At 40.2% G+C, this 24,552-nt stretch overlaps 1 protein-coding gene and 1 long non-coding RNA gene across 2 annotated transcripts in view; one reads left to right on the forward strand and one right to left on the reverse strand.

Moving 5' to 3' along the window:
• Positions 1–291: 291 nt before the first annotated feature.
• On the reverse strand, positions 292–10,781 carry SULT1C4 (sulfotransferase family 1C member 4). The gene is made up of 7 exons (XM_014829952.3): positions 10,273–10,781; positions 6,860–6,985; positions 5,508–5,605; positions 4,840–4,966; positions 4,536–4,630; positions 1,597–1,777; positions 292–654 (listed from the first exon to the last, which is right to left on the reverse strand). Exons 1-7 carry the CDS (start codon positions 10,424–10,426, stop codon positions 539–541), a joined length of 897 nt encoding a protein of 298 aa, XP_014685438.1. The 5' UTR covers positions 10,427–10,781; the 3' UTR covers positions 292–538.
• A 7,362-nt stretch (positions 10,782–18,143) lies between these two features.
• The window catches only part of LOC123286756 (uncharacterized), a 49,096-nt gene continuing 42,687 nt past the window's right edge, over positions 18,144–24,552 (forward strand). Inside the window, exon 1 of the long non-coding RNA XR_011503804.1 lies at positions 18,144–19,016. This is a non-coding gene — a long non-coding RNA (uncharacterized lncRNA). The remainder of the gene's footprint in view (positions 19,017–24,552) is intronic.

The raw sequence follows: 24,552 nt of genomic DNA on the forward strand, positions 1-24,552 counted from the left end.
AACATATAGGCTATCAGGAGAGATGGGGATAGCTGTGTTACAGTAGGAACCCTGAAGTGAAGTGGAAAGTTTCATGAGGAAACAGTCCTTTGATGGTTACTTGGCTACCAAGAAATTGCTGGAGGAAATAGCCACTACTTACACATTTTAGTGCAGCATTTAAAAATTAGCTGGAACTAACACTTAATCTGAAAGCTTTAGTGTATTCTTATGTGAGGACTGAAGCATTTTTAATATGTTAACAAGCCCGTGATCTGTAGAAAACTTAGATATAATGATAATTAGCAATAATGCCTTGGTCGTGACAAGTACTTTATTGACCCTCTCTCCTTCCACATTGCCATCCTGCTCCCAGCCTCCACCTTGCCCAACCTCTGCTAGCTCTATAGTTTTTTTTTCAGAGTGAACAAAAGAAAACAATAAAAATCTAGTCTGAGAACCTAAATCCAATAGCCTGTGGTCTAGGTAATAAACTTTTATTGATTATTAGCCAATAAATTGGGTAATCAATTAAAAAACTTTTGGCTCTTTTTCTTCCTTACTGGAATTGGAAGTGGAAAGTTAGACTGGTGTCAGCCATTTTCTTCTTGTAGTCTTCATCAAATCTCTCATTCTGAGCCACAGTAAAGTGATTCTTCCAGTCTCCAACTGCCCCTGAAACAGTCATGTGGGAGAGTCAGTAGCTGTTGGAGGAATTTGTATTTCTTTAATCTTCTGTTTCTCTGTGATGATTTCTACTCCACCTTCCAGGAGGGAAAGAGTTGGACAAAGCATTTCTCTTGCAAGACTGTCACTTCCTCACCCAGAAGGGAAGAACAATTTCTTGTCTGATATATGGGACAGGGAAAGCCTGTTACCCACATTTATGGGTGAAGTGGGCCAACCACATTAAAACAGTAGGCCCTAGGGGCTTTCTTATCTATTTCTCCTGCCCTCTTGCACATCAGAGCATGGTAGGTACTCATGCCCATAGCTTCCATGCTATAGACAGACCAAGAAGAGACTGTTTGGAGGAGGACTCAAGGTATAGTTTTGAAGAAGATAAAAAAAATGAAGATCCCCTAAATTTTCCAATGGCAATCCCCATTACCCTTCTGCAGATTGCTTTTTCTCTGTAGTACTTTCCATCATCCATTATCCTGTGTATTCTTGATTAATTTGCTGATGGCTGGAATATAATTTCTATGAGGGCAAGAATTTGTGGGTTTTGTTCACTGCTCTGAACATTACCTAGAACAGTGGCTGGCACATAGTAGCCACTCAATAACTATTTTTGAATGACTGAATCTAACTGATAGCATTGAGCCCTCTATAAAATGGATTCTTTGCTCCTTCTGAATTAATTCTGTGCGTTTGCACCTTATCAGCCAGAACTCTGGAAGGAAAGTGGGGATAGGGATTGGATTTAGACACCAAACCACACTCTCCAACTTGGCTAAATATTGTTTTCGTTTCATCTGTGATTTCTTAAATACTTTTCCCAGAATCATTCATTATAGATCTTATTTTTCTTAGTCATAGAAAGGAAAACTCCCCAAAGACTCTGAAATATTGGACAATTCTTTTAAGATTATGACCAAAAGAAAATATAAAAACCTTTTCTCATGAATGGAGAAATAGAGTGGTTCATGATTTCAGTAGGAATCGATGAATAGTTTGCCATTGGATTCTGCTTCATAACATCAAATGAAGTGTGATGGAGAATTTTTTCCAGAACTTTATCATCTAGATTCCTTCCAATAAATTCTGCCAGCTTCCGAAATTCATGCTTTGGGTTCTGTGATCAGAGTCAAAAGAAAAGTGAAAATTTGATATAAAATAATTAGTTTAAAAAGAATATTGAAGTGAATTAATAATAGTAATCAGTAACATGTCATGAGTTAAAATTAAAAGAAAATTTTCTCTCACAAATTTTCAGAAATGACTCATTTTAACATGGTGACCCATATTATTCTCTTTTTATTAATTGAAATTATTAATCTTTTCCTGCTCTAACATGGAAATATCAACTGAGTAGTGTTAGTGAAACATTCACCACACAGTGACATGCAATACATGGAGAGTGTTTCCCCAAGGGAATGTGTCAAGAGTTATGTCCAAATGTCCCACTCAAGTCAGTCATGGGAGGGGTCTTGGTCAGCTAAATGCCTAATAAGGAGAGTCCACAGACTAATGATAAACACAAAGACATTACAGAAGCATAGAGGCAGATGATTTAAGACCTCACCAAAAGGAGTCTGTCTCCTGCTTCTGACATTGATAGAAATGTCCTCAGACCATTGCAGTGGTGGCAGGAGGATGGGAGAGAACTTTTTTGCATCCATGAGGCACTCATGGCTCCCATGGCTAGTAACTCTTGTGCCCAGCATGTCTAGGTGTTTAGGTGTATCTGATAGGAGCTCACTTCCAACATAGCCACTGTCTCCTCATCCGAGGGACACATAACCCTGGGAGGCTGTGGCTCTAGGAGTGGTGGGTAAGGGAAAGTGGAAAGGTTTATCTTGACAACTGTGTCTTCTGCTTTAAAATGGTCTTCTCCTTTAAAAGCTTGGATGTCAAAAGTGCTTAATTTAATTGGCTTCAGCCAAACTAGGCATCAACAAGAGTGCCGAGAACTATGAGCTTTGAGTGACTACAGTCAGGTGACATTCCAGAACATGATCACAGAAATATTTAAAAGGATTTTAGGAACTCTTAGATTAGACTGCCTGTTTCAGTAAAGCTTCTTCCTGGCATTCATAATATGTTAGTATCTACCCCAACAAAAGTGTGCCATTTCTAGGGACATATCCTCACTTCGACACTGCCAGCATACGCTTGGTGGGAAAGCATCACCTACAGGGGAGTTTTCTTATTCTGAGTTTAATAGCAATCTTTCTTCTTTGGCCCCTTCGACTTGTCGCATCTATGCATAAGAGAGGGAACCTCTTCCCTTATAGTATAAAACTCCGTGCCATAATGTTCCTTAATTGAGTATCTCTATCTGGAATTCTGGGATTCGATAACTCTCTGAACTAAAATAGTGCGTATATCTCAAATGTTCTTCCTCAGGACATGGGCAATGAGAGTCTCCTTTTGTATGCTTTCCTCCCATTTAGTTTTTTGGTGCCCTCTTCTGTGTCTCAACACTTTTGTAACAAGTAAACACAAAGAAGGAGGGAATTTTATATGATAACTGTGTAGGTTCTGATAGTTGTTTAATTATGGTTCTGAGAATCCTAGAAATGTAATGATTTATCTGTTTAAAAAAGCTGTAGAGGAATTTAACCTGCCTCCCCACCCTGCACTCCTTGATACAGAGAACAGATTGGTGGTTGCCAGATGTGGCGGGGGGGGGGGGGGGGTGGATGAAATGGGTGAAGGTGGTCAAAGGTACAAACTTTCAGTTATAAAATAAATAAGTCCTGGGGTTGTAATGTACAGCATGGTAACTATAGTTAATAATACTGTATTATATATTTGAAAATTGCTAAGAGAGTAGATCTTAAAAGTTCTCATCACAAGAAAAAAAATTTTGTAACTATGTGTGGTGAGGGATGTTAACGAGACTTATTGTGGTGATCATTTATCAATATATACAAATATCAAATCATCATGTTGTACATCCGAAACTAATATAATGTTATATGTCAATTATATCTCAATTAAAAAAACATAGAAAAATGATTCTGTTTATTCTGATATTTTGTAGAAACATCTGGATAAGGCCCAGCAGTGATTGAACCTAAGAGAAGTGCATCTAAACTAATGTGGACGTGAATCCCCTAGGAATTTTGTAAAACTATGCATTCTGACTTAGCAGGCCTGGTGTGGGCTCTGAGGGTCTGTGAAGCACCTTTTGAGTACCACTGCTTTCAATTACAAATTCAAGAACAGAGACTAATTCCTTATAGATTCTGTATTTAGTGGAGTCACAGAAAAGTACTGAGTAGATTATCGTTTACAACAAACTCCTATGAACATCATCTCCGTCCTTATAACAGATCTGGGCAGAGCATGTATTGCCATCTTCTTGTTGCATTTAAGGAAACTAAGTAAGTCTCTGAGATGTTAAGAGTCCTTACCAACAATAATTGCCATAAGCAGTAAGGCCAAAACTTGAATTCAAGAATTTTGACTCTCAATCATTAGCATTTTCCATTACACCCTAATTTCTTAAACTGTTTCTTGAAACTATGATCTTCCTCAAGAACTAATGAAGAAAACCAAAATGTGCTGGAAATTCTTTTCCCTTCTAAATGCAATTTTAAAATAGACATGGAAGGGGAAAAAAAGGTATCACTAGTATTTTGCCATCATTTGCCTATATGGAAAAGATGTACCATGCCCCAGAGCACCAGGAAGTTTCAGATGAAACTATGTGATGCATAAACTCATGATATCCCATGTGCACTTTGATGCTTGGACAGCTGTAGCCAATGAAATGCAGTATTTTCTTTTCCCTGTTTCTATCTGTGAGTCTCTTATGGGGTCCATACATTATGGCTTAAATATTTTATGGTCAAATGAGAACATTAGATGTCATTGCCCCTCACCTTCTTCATGTCCTCATAGAAGAGGTAGAGTATGCGGTGCTGGTCTTTGGCTTCCCACCATCCTTTCACGTGGTCATACCAAGAACCCCAGCACACTGCAAAAAGGGATGAGAAATAGAGCGATGAATCACAGAAGCTCAGCCAACAAATGTACCGCTGAAGGGAGAACTAGAGAGAGGGAGAATGGATGATTACTTCACATTAAAGAAAGGCAGAGCCCCTGCTGTTCTAGGGAAATAATTCTTTCTTTTTAGAGTGTTTGAGGATTTTGAGAAAGGAAGGAAACAGAGTTGAATTCTCTCACCTTTCCCAGTCAGAAAACTCTCAAAATACTCTTCCCAGGTTCCTGGAGCAGGAAGTGCTTTATTCATTCTTTGGAAATGGTAATAAGACACCATATTATCTTTGGGGTTTCTTGCTACATAGATTATCTGGGAATGGTGGGAGGAGGGGAAGAAGGAAAAAGAGGATTAGACCTATGTGGAGTTATTGCCCAGACAAGTTATGTTAGAATGCATCCATTCCATACAGATGAACTTTTCTCTTGGCTGCATTCTTGTGATCTTGGCTTTTGTGGGAGACCAAAAGGATTCACATCACTTTGCATATTGATTATTGTGAAGAGGTGGACTCTTTTTTTTCTTTAAAGAAGTGAAGTTTTTTGTTTTTTTTTTAAATATTTTATTTTTCCTTTTTATCCCCAAAGACCCTTGGTACATAGTTGTATATTTTGGTTGTAGGTCCTTCTAGTTGTGGCATGTGGGACACCACCTCAACGTGGCCTGATGAGCGGTGCCATGTCTGTGCCCAGGCTCCAAACCAGCGAAACCCTGGGCCGCTGCAGCAGAGTGCGCGAACTTAAAAACTCGGCCACGGGGCCAGCCCCGAAGTGAAGTGTTTTAAGAGGAAATTGAGAAGACCACTCTAAGGTCGTACTAAATAGTGCAACTCTGAATTCCCTTTGCTCCTTACCTTACAGTTTTTCTCTAGGAAGGATGGTGGAAGCAATTGGATGGGAAGATGCGTTTTCAGGGTCCGTGGTGAGGGCATTGTATTAGCTTGTTCCAAACCTGTAAAATTGATTTTTGATCACTTTCTGCTTTTTTTTTCTATTTGCTTCAAAATCTTGCTGCTTCCATTATTGCTACCTTAGGAACAATTGAACAATTTGAGGCAGTTATAAGAACACTATAACTGTCTGTAGATCTGATCTGACAGACTATGTCTAGCCTATGAGTGAACTTTTTGGCTAGAACAATTTTTAAGCATAACAAATAACCAACAAATATATAAGAACCTAAAAAACTCAAACCCTTTCACCATGAAATTATCTTACTGAGGCTCTTCTTTGTGGAGTAAAATTAATTTCTAACTGGAGAATCAAAACTTAACTTATTTTTATATAAACAGTAACTCTGAAGCTGGTAGAGAGTTAGCCATTAATGACTAAGTAGCTAAGAACTAAACTTTTTTTCCTTTTCACAATTACTGATTACAGCTTTTAGCTGTTTAACCCATCCATTGTTAACTGTGCTGGTTAGGCAATATGCTATCTGACTCCCACTAGGTTCCTATAGATAACATGTCCCTGGAGCCTGGGTCACCATGGTAATGGGTGTTTGAGCTGCATTTCAGGAATTAGAACTCCTTGTCCACTTCAGGCCGGTTGAGACCACCAGATCATCAATGGGGCCTGCGGAGATGTCCGATAGGCGACATTTGATGTCAAGAGGCTAAAAACTCCACCCTCAGATCATGCTAACGCCGCCACTCTGTGAACATGGGTCCTATGAAGAGGCATGAAGTCTGACTACACTTGCGCAGATCATCAATGACCTCACCTCACCTCCAATCACCTCTCTCTGCATTTCAGACCACCTTGCCCCCCATCCCATAAATATCCCTGAGTCCCTATTTTCTGGGAAGCAAATTTGGGGCTCATGTTCTCGCTTCCTTGCATGGCTGCCTTGTGAGTAAACTCTCTGCTGCAAACTTGTCATCTCGGTGTTTGGCTTTCTGGGCAGTGGGCAAAAACGAACCTGGTTTGGTAACAATCCATTGTTGTTACCAGTGAAGTAACAATAATTTAACTATGTATCGCCAGACATAGTTAAAAAAAGATGAAGTCACAAAATTCATCAATAATTGTTTGAATGCCTAGATTTTTTTTTTTTTTAGTTTTTCAAAGTGGTTGTATTAATTCTTTCGTCTTTTCTTTGATTTTTTGTTTTCAGCTTGAATAATTTTTGAGAGGGCTAATTGATAGTAAAAATCCTAAGTGTAATTTTAGGACTGTAGTCACCTGTGGGCTATTCCATACTCACCAAATCCTATGGATGGGATTATCCATTCGATGAAAGGAAATCGTACATGAGTAGGTGCTCGTTGACTTTTGTCAACATCACCTTCATTTTGTATTAAGTCCACTATCTCCTGAGTCCATGTTGTCCCTTATTCCACATGTAAGATAAAGATGCATAGATGTTTAGTATACTACGTTCCTTAAAATATGATCATACCTGTTAGAACATCTGTGTGAATTTTAAACCTAGGTCTATAATCGATTTCAGAAAACATCATTCTTTACATCTTGTGGTATCATAATATGAATTTTTATACAAAGACTGCGATTTGGAGTGGACATTAGATTGATAAATATGCAGTTCATTTTTTTCTGTCACAACCATTAATTTGGATTATTAACCTATTGACTTAGCTGCATTGTTCTTAAGAAAGGCAGAATGAAAAGTCTTTCTCACCAGATTGTGATTGCATGTGAGTAATCACTGTGTGGTTTTCAAACTCTGTTTCCCAAGCACATGGCATGGGCTGCCACTTAGGAAGCACTTAACATATGTTGGCTGAATAAACGACCAAATGGTTAGCGCCTGGTTTTGATATTGATCAAGACTTAGTATCCGTTTTCACCCTTTTCTCTATTTTCCCCTTATCTTAGGGGCTGAAAGGCTAAGAAAGTGCATTCCCTAGACTCCTTTGCCACTAAGATTCCGAATGCTGTTTTGATTCTGCCAGTGAAATGCATTAGCTTGAGATTTGGAAGGCAGAAGGGAGGTAGAGGTCATCCTTCCTGAGGTAGTGACAGATGATGGTAGCTTCAACAGAATTTTACAGAGGCCATTCCACATCCTGCTGCTCAGTGCCTTGAACCCAAGAAGTTGCATCCCCATTGCCACTACTGCCACTGGAAGAAGGGCCTCTGTCCCCCACCTTCATTTGGTTTCTGAATGCTGCCTGACCTCGACTGATATAGCATCTATGAACTGTATCTTCATCCTTTGATGAAGACCTGTTGTACCAGATATTCTCACGAAATCTGTGCTGGAAAGATGTTTGATAGTTTTAGGATGGCTCTCTGGAATACTGGATCTGGGCTGATCTTTCCTATATTCTTTGACATCACCTCTCATTATAGACCCCATTGCTCATATTCTCAACTTAGTGCTTTTAGATCTACAAGAAAGGTAGAGGTTAGAAAACAATGACAAAAATTAATTTTATATCCTAGATGAGTTGGTTTCTAATATTTTCTGGCACCAACTCTTTCATTACAGGATAAAGGACCAATATTTCAAATATTCAAAGAAAGTTGGAGCCATTTTTACTAGTTTTGTGTGTTTACTCTGAATTTATAGCCATAGGTTAACTAACATTGAAACTGGCAGAGAGTTAGCCATTGATGATTAAGTAGCTAGGAACTAAAGTTTTTTTCCCTTTTTGCAATTACTGATTATAGCTTTTAGCTGTTTAACCTGCCTATTGTTAACTGTGCTGTTTAGGCAATAGCTATCTGACTCCCACTAGGTTCCTGTAGATAACATCTCCCTAGAGCCTGGGTCACCATGGTAATGGGTGTTTGAGCTGTTTTTCAGGAATTAGAGCCCCTTGTCCTCTTCAGGCCGGTTGAGACCACCAACTCATCAACTGGGTCTGTGCAGATGTCCGATAGGTGACCTTTGACATCAAGAGGCTAAAAACTCCACCCTCAGATCATGCTAATGCCGCCACTCTGTGAACATGGGTCCTATGAAGAGGCATGAAGTCTGACTACACTTGCGCAGATCATCAGTGACCTCCCCTCTCCTCACCTCCAATCACCTCTCTCTGCATTTCAGACCACCTTGCCCCCCATCCCATAAATATCCCTGAGTCTCTATTTTTGGGGAAGCAAATTTGAGGCTCATGCTCTCACTTCCTCATGTGGCTGCCTTGTGATTAAACTCTCTCTCTGCTGCAATCTCGTCGTCTCGGTGTTTGGCTTTCTGGGTGGTGGGAAAAAATGAACCTGGTTGGGTAACAACATTGGGGCAGGTTGAAGTGCCCCTAGAGGTTCAGGGGTAGGGGGAGTGACTTCTCAGTTCATCCTCTAGAGGTCAGTGATTTTACCATATATTTTTTTCTTGGTTCATTCACAGAGTATTATTATAATATATTTAAAATTTAAGTGAAAACTGTGTTTTCATCTATGATTGCTTATTCTTCCCTCTAATAGATATAGCCTTTATTAATGTATGAGGTTTTAATGTATTACATTAGCTGGCAAGCATTTTATTTTTTGAGTGCGTTAGTTGCATTACTCAAGCTCCACTAACCCTAACCCATGAAAACCCTAAATGAACCAAATCTTAATGTTCACATTTGGCAGGTGGATAAAAGATTAATTATTATACATGGTACTGAAATGATGATACTAAAGTAGAGTAGTAGATGAAATTAAGGCAGTGAGACATGATCCTCACCAGTGGTTACTTCTAAAAATTCACATTTAGAAAAATTTAATCCTGAATAGATTCATGATGAGTAAGATTGGAAAATCAGGACCAATATGAAACTGATGGACAAATAAGCATCTAAGGCCCCCATCTGCGTGCAGAGTCTCTTATTAGGATCATTAGAGATAAGGACATAAGAGGAGATTGAACACACAATCTCAGAAAATGCTTAGGTTTAGATTTTTTGGGGGGTGTGTATGCATGTTTGTGTGTCTGTGTGTGTGTAACAGGAGTTATTGACAAGGAGCTTGATTTTGTGAAGAGAAAATGTATACACAATTTGGGTGTGAATTGAATACTGTATTTTTAGTATATATGTAGATATGCACAATTATCTGTAGAGAACTATTTCTCCTGCTCACCCCAAAATTTCACGATGCAGTGGCTGGCCTCAAGTTAGTCTTACAGCAACTTTGCTAAACTGATCATGGAGACAAGGAAGTAGATTGACAACATGCCATGAGGGAAGGTGGGAATCAAAAGAGTAGTTCTCAGACCTTGAGCTGGGAGACTTTTTAGGGCTTCTGGGGGCTGCTGAGGTGAAAGCAGCATTTCAGAACCAAAGTTCCCGTAAGTCTTCCCCAAATCAGCCTCTTTTTAGCTCACAGACACAAAACAACTTTTTACAAGATCTGCAATAAGAGCCTGCATCGGGAACAAATAAATCAACAAGTCTGGTTTTTCTGTTCTTAGCTGTTTGAGTCACTCTCTTCTGAGGAAGTAAAAAAGATATGTATATCACAGGAAGAATTAAATTCTCAAAGTTTGTAGGTTATTTTAATTTTGTGAGTGTGTAGTTTCGGTGTCAGTTTCCGCAAGTGATCTGTCTTAGTTGTATCATTCTGCACAGTAAACAGTTTTCCACTCAAACCCAGATCAACTTATCTCTATGAATCTATTTTTCCCACTTGCCTGCCTAACTCTTTTTTACCTTCCCTTCCACATACCTGCTTTAGGATAGGTAGAAATAAGCAGATCATCAGGCTTGGCTTGGAAGTTCCAGACCTGATCCCAGATGTCACAAGTGGGTGTGGGTTGAAGAATTCCCTTCACATAGTCGACAGTTAGGCGCTCTGTTCCATCAAATTTGAAATCTCCCATTTTGTTCTGTTCCAGATAAAATGTTACCTTTCAGTCAGCACAAAGCTGCATTCTTGAGATCCTGCAGACAATGCAAAACGCCTCTCCTGGGGCAGCCTGGTGATGGCTGACAATCAAAGGGAAGGGTGGCTACAGGCCTGCTGGCCCACGTTCCAGGGAACTGGGAACTGTTGTTTAACACTTGGTGTGCAAGTGCAAGTGTTTTCCTAATGAGCTCCAGCCTCCTCCCCAGAGGGCTGTGATGTAATGGCTGAGGCACTCACAGATCCTGGCTCATGTTTATGTTTGGTTCTCCTCTTCTATATAAGTTTAACAAGGTAGTGCCATCTTGCTTATATTTCTCATCTTTGTGTTTGTGGGAGACTGGAATTGGCCACCCCAATATATGGCTCTTTGGCATGAGGATTATTTTGGGCTGGTTACTTTTAAAAACTGCAGACATGAGAGAAACTCTGAAAAGCAGAAGTTACCCTTTGTTGAGAGACATTTACATTTGTAAGGGAAATCTCCATCTGTAAAGGTGTCTCCCTCTCTGTACCAGGAAGGAGGAGGGATGACCTTATCTCTAGGAACTCTCATCAATGCAGAAGGCAAGGACGCAAGTCTGCATAATAACCTTACTCTTGTTTACTCTGCTTTTCTGGTACTCTCCCATAACTGACTCCCCCCAACCCACAACATCCTCCTTTGTCTTTAGCCAAGGGTAGTATTTAAGGTGAGAGCTTCCATCATTTTGGCAAGTTGCTCAGTTTGCCTGAGCTTCTCCCATGTATACATGTTACAAAGCTTTGTTTAATTTTCTCCTGTTATTCTGTCTCATGTGAATTTAATTCATTGTTCAGCCAAAAGGGCCCCTAGTAGATAGAGGAAATGTCTTCCTCCCCTACATGTTCATAAAATAATTCACAGATATTCATTAATTGTTTCTTCTGAGAATTTTAAGCTAACTAAATAGTAGCAGGGTATTTGCACGTGAAGTAATAGATTGCAACATAGAATAACTTCCCTGAAAGGCCAAAGGGAAATTTCTGTGGGCTGTTACCAATGAGGTCCTAGATTTGAATTTCCCAGGACAAATATCTGAAATCATCGCTTTGTTATTTTTTCAGAGTAAAATAAATAATGCTCTATTAGAGAAGGTTCCGTTCCTTTTGTAGGCTGTTCAGTATCAGCATCAATAGGAGTCTCTTTGTAGCTATTAAAACATATGTGTCTCATTTAAAGCAAAATGGATGCAAACAGCTCTGGAGTTACAGAAGACAGCGGCAGATGTGTTAGGACTGTCAGGAATGTGGGAGAATCCACCCCCACTCCCCGCCCCCAGCTTTTCCTTAAGGTTCTTATGGCTGGTCAAATAATCAAAAAGGCAGGTTAGCAAGAGAAAATCAAAAAAAATTTAATAGCATGTATACATGGTAGAAACCCAGAAGAAACTGAGTAACTCAGTCATTTGGCCCAAAAAATGGGTTTGTTGGTGTCTTTTTATCACACCTATTTTCCATCATACTATAGCTGTCACATGATATGAGCTCCTTCCTGGAACAGGCCTTCTATGTTAAAGTCCTTTAGGCAGTTTTGGCAGGGAGGTCGGATGCTCTTCCTGAGTCTTTTGAGCCTTTATTGTCTTCAGCTCAAAATAGTCTGCATACCAGAGGGGCACATCTTGGGGCGGCCTGCCCTGAACCCCATCAGGACACACACCCATTTGCTTCTTTCTTCCCGGAGTTCACTTCCAGGCTCATGCCAGAGTTCTTGGTAAACCTTCCTGTTTTTCTAAAAGCCTTGGGGCTTATTTATTCTACTTGATCCTTTCCTTGGAAACATTCCTGGCTCTTGCCTGAGTTTTTTTTTCTCCTGTTTTAACCGGAGGTGGTTTAGAGAAGGCCACCTCTAAAACAACTCTGTTAACCACCTCTAAAACAAGGCCAGATCCCTTTAGTATTTAACTGCTGAGTATTGCTGCCCACTCAGTTTCCCTGTTCCTTCTGGTGGTGTAATAAAGAATATATCTGGTCTTTGTCTCTGGTTCCTGGCACAGAGTTTCAAAAACACTTGGAAGTTCCTGAGTGTTTGGAGTGTCTTTGGTTATCATGAGTCCCTTTCCACCATACCTGAGTTTATGCTAATAAAGTGACTCCTGACAGACCCTTAGACAATTTCAGGGGTGGGGTTGGCCACATCAGAAAGATCAAGCATGTGATTAGAGGGTTGGAAATTTCAGTCCCAACCTCAACCTCTAGAGAGAAGAGAGAGGCTAGAGACTGAGTTCAATCCTGTGGCCAATGACATGGTAAGACCCCAATAAAACTCTGGACACTGAAGCTCCATGGAGCTTCCTGGTTGGTGAACCACAGTGATGTGCTTGTAGGGTGACATGTCCAGATTCCATGAGGAAAGGGCATCGAAGCTCTGTGTTCTCTCTCCTCCAAGACCTTGCCCTATGTACCTCTTCCATTTGGCTGTTCCTGACCTGTATCCTTTAGGGTAAAACTGTAATTATAAGTACGATGCTTTCAGTGAGTTCTGTTAGTCATTTTAGTGAATTATTGAACTAAGTGGATCATGGGAACCCCAAAATTTATAGCTGGTTGGTCGAAAGTACAGATGGTCCCCAAGACTTGTGGCTGGCATCTGAAGTAGTGGCAGTCTTGTGAGAGACTTTGAACTTGTGGGGTTTGCACTAACTCCAGGTAGTTAGTGTCAAAATTGAATTGAATTGTAGGACACCCAGTTGGTATCAGAGACTTGCTGTTAGAACGCCTTTCTTGCCCCTGGCAACCCTCAACGAATTTCTTGGAATCCACTTTTTCTGGCAGTCAGGAATTTTACTTCTTGCTTAAATCCCTTCCCTCCCAAACCTTTACAGCATCCCATGAGGGCCTTCATGTCGAAGCCTTTGTCTGTACCCCAGGTTGTGCCACATTTGTTCCCTTTCACAGGGCTGCAGCCATAAGGGCCTTCGTTCTGTCCTGGTGGGCACCAGGCTCCCTCCTGTGCTGATGTTGCCTTTCTCCTCCTGGTGCTCCCTTTGGCTCTTGCATGTCTGATTCTTGTTTTGTTCTTTGGCTTTCTTCAAGTCTTCTTTAATGTCTTCCTTAAATGTCCCATTTCTGGAGAGGCTATCGCTGAACTTCAGTGTTTTCTGAAATAGGTCCCTTCTATTTCCTTGCTGTGGCAATTTCCCTTCCTTTAGAGCAGCTACCAAAATTTAGTTTTGCTTGTTTACTTGTTAGCATTTTCTCTCTCCTTCACTACACTCTGAGATATATGAAATAGGGCCTGGGCTCTGTCTTGTTTTCTCACTGTATGACAGCTTTACGCCTAGTGCCTAGCATGCTACTATTTCTTGAGAGAAAGAATGAGTAAAACTAAATAGAAAATTGAGGAAGAGAGTTCTTTGAGCCGTCATTATGGTGGGGATTAGGTGAGTCTGGTGGCTGTGGCCTGGTAGTCTACAGGCAGAAGACAGACTGTCTGCATTTGAATCCTGTGCCAACTCCTATGAGCTATGGGCCGTGGACAAGTTGCTGAATCCCTCTGCCCTTGCACTTCACACTTTCCTCACCTGTAATGGGGATCCTAGCAGCATCTACCTTATAGTGTTCTTGTGGGGAATAAAATAGTACGTTTAGTGCTTGGCATAATGCTTAGCAACAGAGAAAAGTTCAATCAACTTTAGCTATTAAAAATAATTGATAACCATAGTACACTATTTCTCTCTGGCCCACATTCTGGATGTAACCTCACAAAATAGAAATTCTTTGGCTTTCCCTATCCCTCAGTCACTCTTCATTGGCTGTAGTGAGATGGATGAACACTTGGAGCAAAGACTGCCAGGTGGAATTCTTGGTTTTCATATGCATTTTAAAAGACATAAAAATTATCTATAATTTTTCAGTTAAATTTCTTTCTATAATTTTTATAGCTCTGTGTGCCAACAGAGTGGTGGAGAGGCTAGCAATATGTTAGCAATTTTGTTTAGTACATTGTGTGTGTTGGAGGGCTGGGAGATGGGGTAGCATATGCTCCCTGTCCCAAAAGAGGACTGGGTGGGTTTGAAAATAGGTTCAGGGAAAGCTGAAAATTTCAAATAATACGAAACATTATTCTGACTACACGTATGATTCCTATTATTATTTAATATTTTTACTCAATAATACCTTCTCAGAAGGTTAGGAGAATTAAGTAAAATGTACTTAGTTATTATAAAAATAGATTGGTGCTAAGTCTACACTTGGCAAGCATTGCTTTGGAATTCTAAATATCTAGGTTTGAATTGAAATTGCCCCTTAATAGCTGTGTAGTCTTTAGAGTTATTTAATCCCTTCTGAGCCCTTTTAACCTCACAGGATTAATGGAAGAATTGAGGTATACAAATTGTCCTACAGACTTGGCACACATTTGAGCAACAAAGATAAAGTTAATGTCCTTTCTTCCTCTAATTCTTCCCTGAACTTCTGCTTTTTGACTCTGTCACTGTTTTTTTCTGGGTGTGGAGAGGAAATTCCAGCTCTCAGTGCACCCTTTGGAGGTCCCAGTTGCAAACTAGCAGCTTGTTCAGGCCTCAAATGTGATCCACTTGAAAACATTATGACCGGGCTTTTTAATCTGTTTTTCTTAGGAAAAATCAGTATCCTGCTTACTTTTCTTAAACAGGTTCTCATTTATATGTTTTTACAAAGAGAATACATCTAAAATATATCTTGGTTCAGCAAACTCTTTTAAAAGACAACTATTGGAAAGTGAGCTAAGCTTGGATTGAATACAATTGAAATGAAATTGTCGTCATTCCTTGAATCAATATTTAGTTTAGGCTCATTATAAATACCTCATTTTTTATCCAGTCCTTGAAACCAAATCAAGAGGAAGAAAGAGCAAGACCATAATCAATAGGACTGGAACCACGTCCAGATTGTGCAAGGATTGAGAAACATCTATGGTTTAACTGTGACAAACAAGTTCCACCTTCTCCTGTTTAGATTGCCTTACGGCCTCTCTATTTGCAGTACTCTATTCCAGAAGCTGAGTAGGGAAAAATGAAACTCAAATGAATTGTATTAATACTTGCTACTTTAATCAGCTTCAGAGTTTGGAGTTATGAACTCCTAATGAAGGGAAGAAGGATGTAGGAAATCTTTAATCTCAGATAATTTCTTAAAACATTAACCCAAGAATTCTTTACATTCTTGGAAAAATAAAAAGCTGTGTCAAAATACAGAACATCTAATTATATTTGAATTTCAGATAAACAACAAATGAATTTTTAGTGTAAGCATGTCCCATACCTATAAGTACACTTATAGGTAAGTACTTATACTTAAAAAAATCATTTGTTGTTTACTTAAAATATAAATGTAACTGAGCGTTCCGTATTTTTTTCTGGAAACTCCAAGTGGGTGGGAAGTTGCTAACTAAGTCTAACTTCAAAACAGAAAAGCTCTGGAAACTTAATGAGTGAGATTAGAAACATGATTGAGCCATAAAACCCTGTAGAATTTCACATCAGCTGAGTGACCTCTGGTCTTCTTTCCACTGGCTTGTGGGGAAATGTATACTGTTTCCACCTTCTACTCATTAGCATCTTTGAAAGTTCCTCTTTTGGGCCTGGAGATTTGCTCAGCTTGTTTTGGGGAGATGGCACTACTTTGAGGGTGACTATAGGTAAGGAAATTACATGTAAAATTTTCAGTGCGATCAAAGCAGTGAAATAACAGAAATTGGCATAAGTTGAGTGTCTTGGATGAGACTTCTATGTATGCTCTACCCTGACCTCTCCTTATTAACTTCAAGGGATTCAGGGGCAGGGAGAGATGGTGGGCACATGTGGACCTCATGACACTACTGTTCCATGAGAAGCTTGCTTCATTGTGCTGTAGCATATCCCAGTACAGCTGTAGCATATCCCAATATAGCTGGGCATATCCTGATACAGTTTTCCACAATATCCAGCTTTCTCAAATGAAAAAGGAGAAAAAAGTATTTTGGTACCAAAAAAGGAGTCATTGAGCTCCCAGCATCAATGAAGAAAGACAAGAAGAGCAGGAGAAGCAGCTGTAGCTGACATGTTAGGAACTCTGATTGACTGGTAAGGTCTCTAAAGGAGAAGAGGCACCTCTTTCTCTGAAGCAGTTTGGGAAAACCACAAGAAGCCATAATTCTCTGGACCAGGGGGCTGCTTTTCCCTCGTCCGTGTTCCTGGGTGTAGGGCAGTTTCCTCCTTCTGTGAAGAAGCCACTCTCTGCCTCTCTTCTTTACAAGCCAGTCTTGGGGAGTGGGGTGTACTCTCCCTACCTCCTCCTCCTGCTCATCTGAAAACAAGCACACAGGATTTTCTCTTTTTAAGCTTTGATGCTTATTGCTACAAGGAAACTGAAGGTTAACAAAAAATAGACAAAGGGGGATATATTGATTTGGAAATTTTACTAATCTGTTTTTCTGACCTCCCTGCCAAGTCTTTCTAAACCTTCATGTGCCTCCTGGACGAGGATTTAGCTGCTTTCAGAAATTAGAAGCTCAGAGGAGGTAGTGGTCAGCATCGACAATGGGAAGAAAGGATGGAGACTGAGCGCAGCAGAGACTTTGAACACTGAGGAAGAGATCCCCAGAGATGGAAAGGGTAGAGGGAACTCCTGTCTATTAAGTATCTTCTATGTGTAGGATCTCGGGACTGCCACAGTGGAAAGACATAGTCTCTGCTCTCAGGAGATTTGTAGTCTGATGCAGAGATAGATATGTAAACAAGCAATTAGAATATAGTACAATATTAGTTTTGATGGGGGTATGGACCAAGTGTTCTAGAGCATTGGAGAAGGAACACTGAAGTCAGCCTGGACTTTGGAGAGGTCTTCCAGAATACAGAAGACATTTAAACCAAGGCTTGAAGGATGAACCAGGGTTGGCCAAGTGGATAAGAGAGGGCAAGTTGTTCTAGGTAGAGGGGCTGGCCTGTGCAAAAACGTGGAGAGAGATAAGGTGTGTTCAGGGAACAAATGGGCAGCGTTGCTGGAGACTATGGGGGAGTGGGAGGGGCAGAGGAAGAGGAGAGCAGGGCCAAGTCTTGGAAGACCTTAGATGTTGCAAAGGAGCTTAAGTTAGATACTGACTAGATAAGGGGCAGCTGGTGAAGAATTTTCAGCATGGCAACAAATGTTGTAACGTTTGGTCTTTACGCTAATCCTTTGAGATAGGACGTTGTATCCTGAAATTGCAGGTTAGTAGGAGGAAGCTCAGAGAGGTAAAATAAGGGTCTCAACTTCAGAGAGTAAACGGTAAAGTGAGGACTCAATTCCATTTGTGTCTGATTGCAGAGTCCAGGCACTTTCCATTTTACAGAGCTCTACAGTCTGAAGAGGAGGGATATGGGAGCAAGTGATTTTCAAGCATCTGGGCACTGCTAAAAGCATAGTCTACTAATAAACAGGTCGGTGTTAGGACTGGCTGTTCACTGCCTTCAGGAAGACAAGCCAAATCATTCAGCTCCCTGGTCGTGCTGTCAGCATTCAAGGCTCTAGCATGGAAACTAACAGTTAAGACAGTGAAGTCAGTTGTACATTTTACAAAGCTTAAAAATGAAACTCAAAATTGATACGTTAACTCCCAAATATCTGGAATGTTTGCTTAGAGTGAATGACTTATTTGAAGAGGGGGCTGTGTAACTTGTATGCTGGTGAAGGCACTGTCTAGCAATAAAACGAAAGCCTTTGCAAAATGTGGCCAAAAAAGGTTTTTAAAGATTGGGATATTAATTGAAGTCATGCACGCTATATGACTGTTACAAATAGCTATTCTACCCATGTTGGAGTCACCAGCAATAGCATTTTGACCGCTGGCAAGGTGGGTAAATATTTTGTCATTGACCATGGAAAGCAGGAGCAGAGTGTCTAAACCAAAGTCCTCGATGGAATTCACTCTTGCGTCAGGCCCCAAAGTTCCAAGTTGTAGACTCTTGGTGAGAACTCTTTGGCAAGTAGTCATTGGTTCAGGTCTCAAGCCACGTGGCGCTTTATTGACGGAAAATAAGATACTGAATGTGAATGCAAAGTGTATGGACAGTCTACACTTGTGGACTGGTCTAGGAGAGCCTTCTGTGATCTTGCAAGGAAAAGAATGCCAAAAAAGTTGCTAATATTACTATTCTTAATCATGAAAATATTAATCTCCTTGCAATATAACATGATGAATAACTTTTCTTATTCTGTTCTCTTAGTCTCATGCTGAAATATTAATCTCATGGTGAAAATATGGTGTCCTTAATTTTTGTCAGAACTAAGCAGCAGAATCGATGGAAATTTGTTCTACTTTTGATTTTTCCTACTAGTTACAAGTGCTTAACTTATGATGACACAATTCTATCAACAAGCATTCAACACAATGAGTTTGAAATGTTTCAATATTTACTCAAATACCAAAGCAAGGACTTCAGTTTTTCCTCTCCTCTCCTCTCCCCTTTTCTTCTCTTGCTCGTTCTTCTTTCAGCACCTCCTATCTTTCTGAAATGGATGAACTGCCATGTGTGCCCTTGTACTGAATTGACCATGTTGGGATGTTTACCTGTCTGGATGTCTCCTGTTCCTGGTCTCACAGCAACAAGGTGAGTAAAAATTAATAAGGTGTTTTTGAGAACTTCAATTTGCAGGCATATCTCATTATCTCTTCAGCCGCATCTTATGACTTGAGAGAATACAGAATTGAGAGAGCAATAAATGATGGCCAAATCAAGTAGTAATGTGGGAGAGAGCTGGTAATAAAGCCATACATTTGTGCAGTGCTTTGCATCACTCCTATGTTCCCACATAGCCACACGAGGATATGCCAGCAGGATCTTAGGGGGCAGCAGAACATGGCCTACTAAGGGGAATTCTAGATGGAATGGGCACCGACACTTGCAAGCAGTATCCATGGCAGATGGCCTTGATGGGGGATGTAGGCAAGGGAAACTTCTTGTTCTTCCTCATCACCATTTTCCACTGGTGATGAGTGAGACTGATGGACGTGTAAAGATTCAGATTGCCTGGCGAGCTTCTCAATGTCCATGCCTGCCAATTTAATGATTGCTACCCATGTATTTTCTCTGATACTCCTTCCAATAGTCCTAGGGATGAAGGGAAGTAGTAGAGGTGGAACTATCCACACAGAGGTTTAGAAAGGGTTGAGGGAATGGTTCACGGCATACTATCATCACTGGCCCGGGCAAGCTCTCTCTCTCTCTTGTTTTTATCCTTGTACCTTATAGCTATTCCCCTCCTCCCACAGAATGCATGACATTTAATATGTATCTTTTGGTTTGTATGTGTTCTTGCAAAATGAATATTTTTAGTTTGAGTGTGTGTACTTTTTAACTTATATAAACTATATTGGGTTATATATCTCATTTGGTTACTCATTTTTTTTCCTCCAAGTACAATATTTAAAGATGTCTTCATGCTGCTATCTGTAAATCTGTTGCTTCTAATTAATTGTTTTCTGATATCCCAAGATGTGCATCCACCACATTTTACCTATTTACTCTCCTAGCTACGGGCACCCACCCAGATAGCCTTCAGCTCCCAGCCAGCACAGATAAGGCTGCAAGGAACATGAACATGAATAGCCTTATCCTTTCTGGAACTGTTTCAGCATTTATTTGGAATATATACCTACAGGGGGAATTTCTGGGTCAAAGAGTACTTGTTTACTGTTTTGACTAGGTATTGCCAGATTGTTCTGAATAGCTGCACCTGTCTACACTTCACTAGCAGGATATCATCTAGCTTTCCAAGTTTTCCTTGTTTAATAGATATGAAGTGATAGCTCATTGTTTTCATTTGTATTTATTCTTACTTAATGATTTTGAGCATCTCTTCAAATATTTGTTAATTTTTTGTGTTTTCTCTTCTGAAAAGTGCCTTCCTTTGGGTTTCCTTTGCCCATTTTTCTATTTGGGTTTTATCTTTTTCTTGCTGATTTGAGAGTTTCTCATATAGTCTTAATATTGGCCCTTTCTGGTTTTAGAAATTGCAAATAACTTCTCATTCTATTCCCTTTCTATTAACTTTTGTCGTGATGCTCTTTGCTGTGTGAACAGAAATTTTAAATTTGATGTATCAAATTCATTAAATATTTTTGCCTTGCATTTTATGTTTTTGAAGTTTTTTAAAAAAAATCCCTTTTGCTCTTAGGTCTCAGAGATCTTTGTGCTATCAGATTGTTTTTCTTTTGAAGTGGTTGTCTTCCTCAGGTACCTGGTTGTTCTGGCCTGTAAGCTCCTGTTCACAGAGATGGGTGTATGTGTACATGGATGTGTTTGAGCTCCACTGTCTGGTAACTGGTACCATGTTGAGAAGGGCTGTAGGCTGGGCCCAGGCTGTATCAGCCCCAGTGAGTTTGAGGAGAGAAGAAAAGAGATGAGCCACATCTCAGAGAATCTTAGCTGCCTCTGAACTGTTGATATCTCCTATTTACTGACTCTCTTACCAGGTAGCTCTACTGATCACAGCTTCAGTTTTGGGGTTTTTTTTTCTTCGCTGAGGAAGATTGGCCCTGAGCTAACATCTGTCGCCAATCTTCCTCTTTTTGCTTGAGGAAGATTCACCCTGAACTAAGATCTGTGCCAATCCTCCTCTATTTTGTATGTGAGTCACTGCCACAGCATGGCTGCTGATGAGTGGTGTAGGTCCATGCCTGGGAACCGAACCCAGGCCGCCAAAGTGGAGTGTGCTGAACTCAACCACTAGGCCACAGGGCTGGCCCTCTACACCTTCAGTTTTTAAAAAAACTTCTCAGAATTATTACGAAAGGGGAAATTCTTATTTCCTTTATTTCAAAAATAATTACATTCATTGAGAAAAATGTAGAAAAATGCAAGCATACAAACAAGTGAAAAAGGAAAGGTGAGTATCAGGATTTATCTTTTAAGCCCTTACAGTGGAGCAGCCTCTGGAGGAGGCAATCACCCTCTGATCACCAGCGGCTCTGGGGGTTTGCAGGGGTGGAGGAATGAAGCTTGAGGGAGGCTGCTCTGTCCATATATATTTTTGTCAAGAGCTCATTGCAGTAGGGCTTTTGGGCTGCCCCATTACTTGAAGGATGTTGCATGGGTGGTCTGGGATGCTGTCACTGATTTTCACCCTTTGGGGGCAAGGAATGATGGTCCCTAGGCAAAGCATGAGAAAGACAAAGCAGAACATAGCAGCTTTCCCCCACCAGTCCTCTCCTGTCATTGCTCCTCCAGCCACCCTTCTGCCCCAGGCTGCTGCCCATCCCCATCCCCAACTCTCACCCCAATTTAAGTTACCTGAGGGTCTCCACAGGCTTTCTCAGGACTGGATTGTTTGTTCCTGTAATCCACAGGCCCTTTCACTTCAGTTTTCTGTAGAGCTGGTTTTGAGGGCGGTAATTTACAGTCTAGCAGGAGCCACAAACCTTTGGGGAAAATTTCTAAGCTGATGACTTAGGGAATTCATGGAAAAAAACTATAACTGCCACTAGGCTTAATAAAAATAACTGATATTGGGCAAGTCTGTAAACATGTACTTAATAAATGGTATTAGGCCTAAATTTTCCAATGTGGGCTTTAAAATATGGGTTTGAATTCCAGTTTAGACACTTTTTATCTGTGAGGCCTCAGAAAAATCATTCACCTTTCTGAGCCTCAGTTTCCTCATATGTAAAATTAGGAATAATATTACCTACCTCATATGTTGCCGGAGATTCAAATGCATTTGAACTTATCAGATATATTTAAAACGCATATCATAGTGTCCGGCACATAGACTCCTTAAATGATAATTCTTTTTATATTTCATGTGGGGCACATGTCTTTTTCTTCTTTTTGATTTTTAAAGATGGGCCCTGAAATGACATCTGTTGCCAATCTTCCTCTTTTTAATTTTTTCCTTCTCCCCAAAGCCCCCCAGTACACAGTTGTATATTCTAGTTGTAGGTCCTTCTAGTTCTGCTATGTGGGATGCCGCCTCAGCATGGCTTGATGAGCGGTGCTGGGTCCACGCCCAGGGTCCGAACTGGGGAAACCCTGGGTCACCGAAGTGGAGCGCGTGAACTTAATCACTCTGCCACAGGGCTGGCTCCTCTCTTTCTTCTTTAGTGTGGGGGCGTCTGCCCCCAGTGCTGCTTTCTATAGACACCCTGATTATTGGAGTAGGTTTGGCCATTCTGAGCTTACTGGGATAATTGGCTTATTCAAGGAAACACCCATGTTCCAGCTTTTATCCCCAGGACTTTTTAAGACTACTATGAGATAAGCTCTTTAGTTCGCGTTCTGGTATATTCTTGAGCTCATCTTCAAGTTGAAATGAATGTTCAATTGTTATTAACTGTGTCAGCCAGCCTGGCTTATGTCCAAGGCTGGAAAAATCACATTTACCCTAGCAAAGGCAGAGTATCTGGGGCAAATTTTCTCTCCATGATGCAGCCACTGCTGTCCTATCCCTAATCCTGGGGAAGGGGCTGGGTGAGGTTGGGAAGCCCAGGTCCCACCGCATGAGCAGAAAAGGCCTACTACGTGTTCCTTTTGTTTTAGAATATTATTTTTAAAAACTATGACAAAAAGCCATATGGATTATTAATTGCATTGCAAACAAAATGTTCTTCAATTTCACTGTAGCTGGTCAGTGTAAATGATGAGGCAGTCTTTATGACTGGTCTTGATGTCTAACTTCACTTCTCAGAGCCCTGTGCAGAAAGAGAGAGAAGTATCAGCCAGTTTTTTTCATAGTCTTCTTTAATTTGCTCATTCTGAATCACTATGTGTTGATTTTTTTCAAGCCTCCAATGGTATCTAAAACATACCAACAAAAAATACTTTAACATAAAAATACATAAATAGAAAAACTTGAAGAATGTATGCTAAAATGTGAAAGTTATCACTTTTTGAATTTTCTATAAGTATGTATTTTATAATAAAGTTATTTGAAAGTTAAAACAATTATAATAGAAAACTATTTTGGAGATTAAAAGTATCTTCAAAGTTGGGGCTGGCCTGGTGGCACAGTGGTTAAGTGCACACGTTCTGCTTCGGTGGCCTGGGGTGTGCCGGTTTGGATCCCGGGTGTGGACATGGCACTGCTTGGCAAGCCATGCTGTGGTAGGCGTCCTACATATAAAGTGGAGGAAGACGGGCATGGATGTTAGCTCAGGGCCAGTATTCCTCAGCAAAAAGAGGAGGATTGGCAGCAGGTGTTAGCTTGGGGCTAATCTTCCTCAAAAAAAAAAAAAGTGTGTTCGAAGTTGATTTTCTTCTAACATCTTAGTGAGAAAGGGAAAAGAATTATTATTAGGTCCCTAAAACATATGAGGAAACACCGGCCAGGAAAGTTCTGTAACTTTGATCTAGATAAATAAACGAGAGATCAGAAAAGCTTGGTGTTATGATCCTACCTCTGTGTTAATTGTATTTATTTATGCAGGGCTTATGACGTGCCAGGCATTGTTCTAAACTCTTTATGTGTAATAACTCATTTACTCTCCACAATATCTGCTTGGAGTAGATAGTAATATCCTCGCCATTTTTACAGATGACACATCAGAGGAATAGAGACGTTGAGTAACTTGTTCAAGGTTGTGCATCCCGTAAGTGGCAGAGCTGGGAATTGAATACGAAAAGTTTGGCTTCAGAACAAGGGATTGCAAAATGGAAAAAGATATATACAAAATGAGATTCTATTTAGTGTGTTTTGCATGTATTTTTGAGGGCAACAGGATGAAAAGTTAAGATCATAACTCCTTCCTTTGTTTACACTTAAACTGATTAAGTGTTTACTATGTACAAAGTATGTTTTAAGGTAATGAGGAAAAAGGAAGAAATAAGTAAGTGTTGGTGCCCTTGTGAAGCTCATAACGTAGTGGTGGGAGGCAGCAAGGGAAACAAATAATTTAACATCATATAATAAATACTAAATATTAAATAATAACTTAAGTGTACGATCTTAACCAATGGTATTGAATTACCCCAAAGCAAAGAGGTTTTGGTGCTCTCACCTTAAATTTCTTGGTAGATATGATATTAACTAAAAATAAAATTTACGTATGGTTTAGGAAAGCAGCTTGTAAAGTCAGAATTGATTAAATATACAATGCTAATTGTTACACAAAGAAGACTATGACAAAAAAAAAAATAATGGGAAGCCTGC

The sequence above is a fragment of the Equus asinus genome, chromosome 6 (assembly GCF_041296235.1).
Source record: "Equus asinus isolate D_3611 breed Donkey chromosome 6, EquAss-T2T_v2, whole genome shotgun sequence".
In the NCBI taxonomy this organism is placed as follows: Eukaryota; Metazoa; Chordata; class Mammalia; order Perissodactyla; family Equidae; genus Equus; species Equus asinus.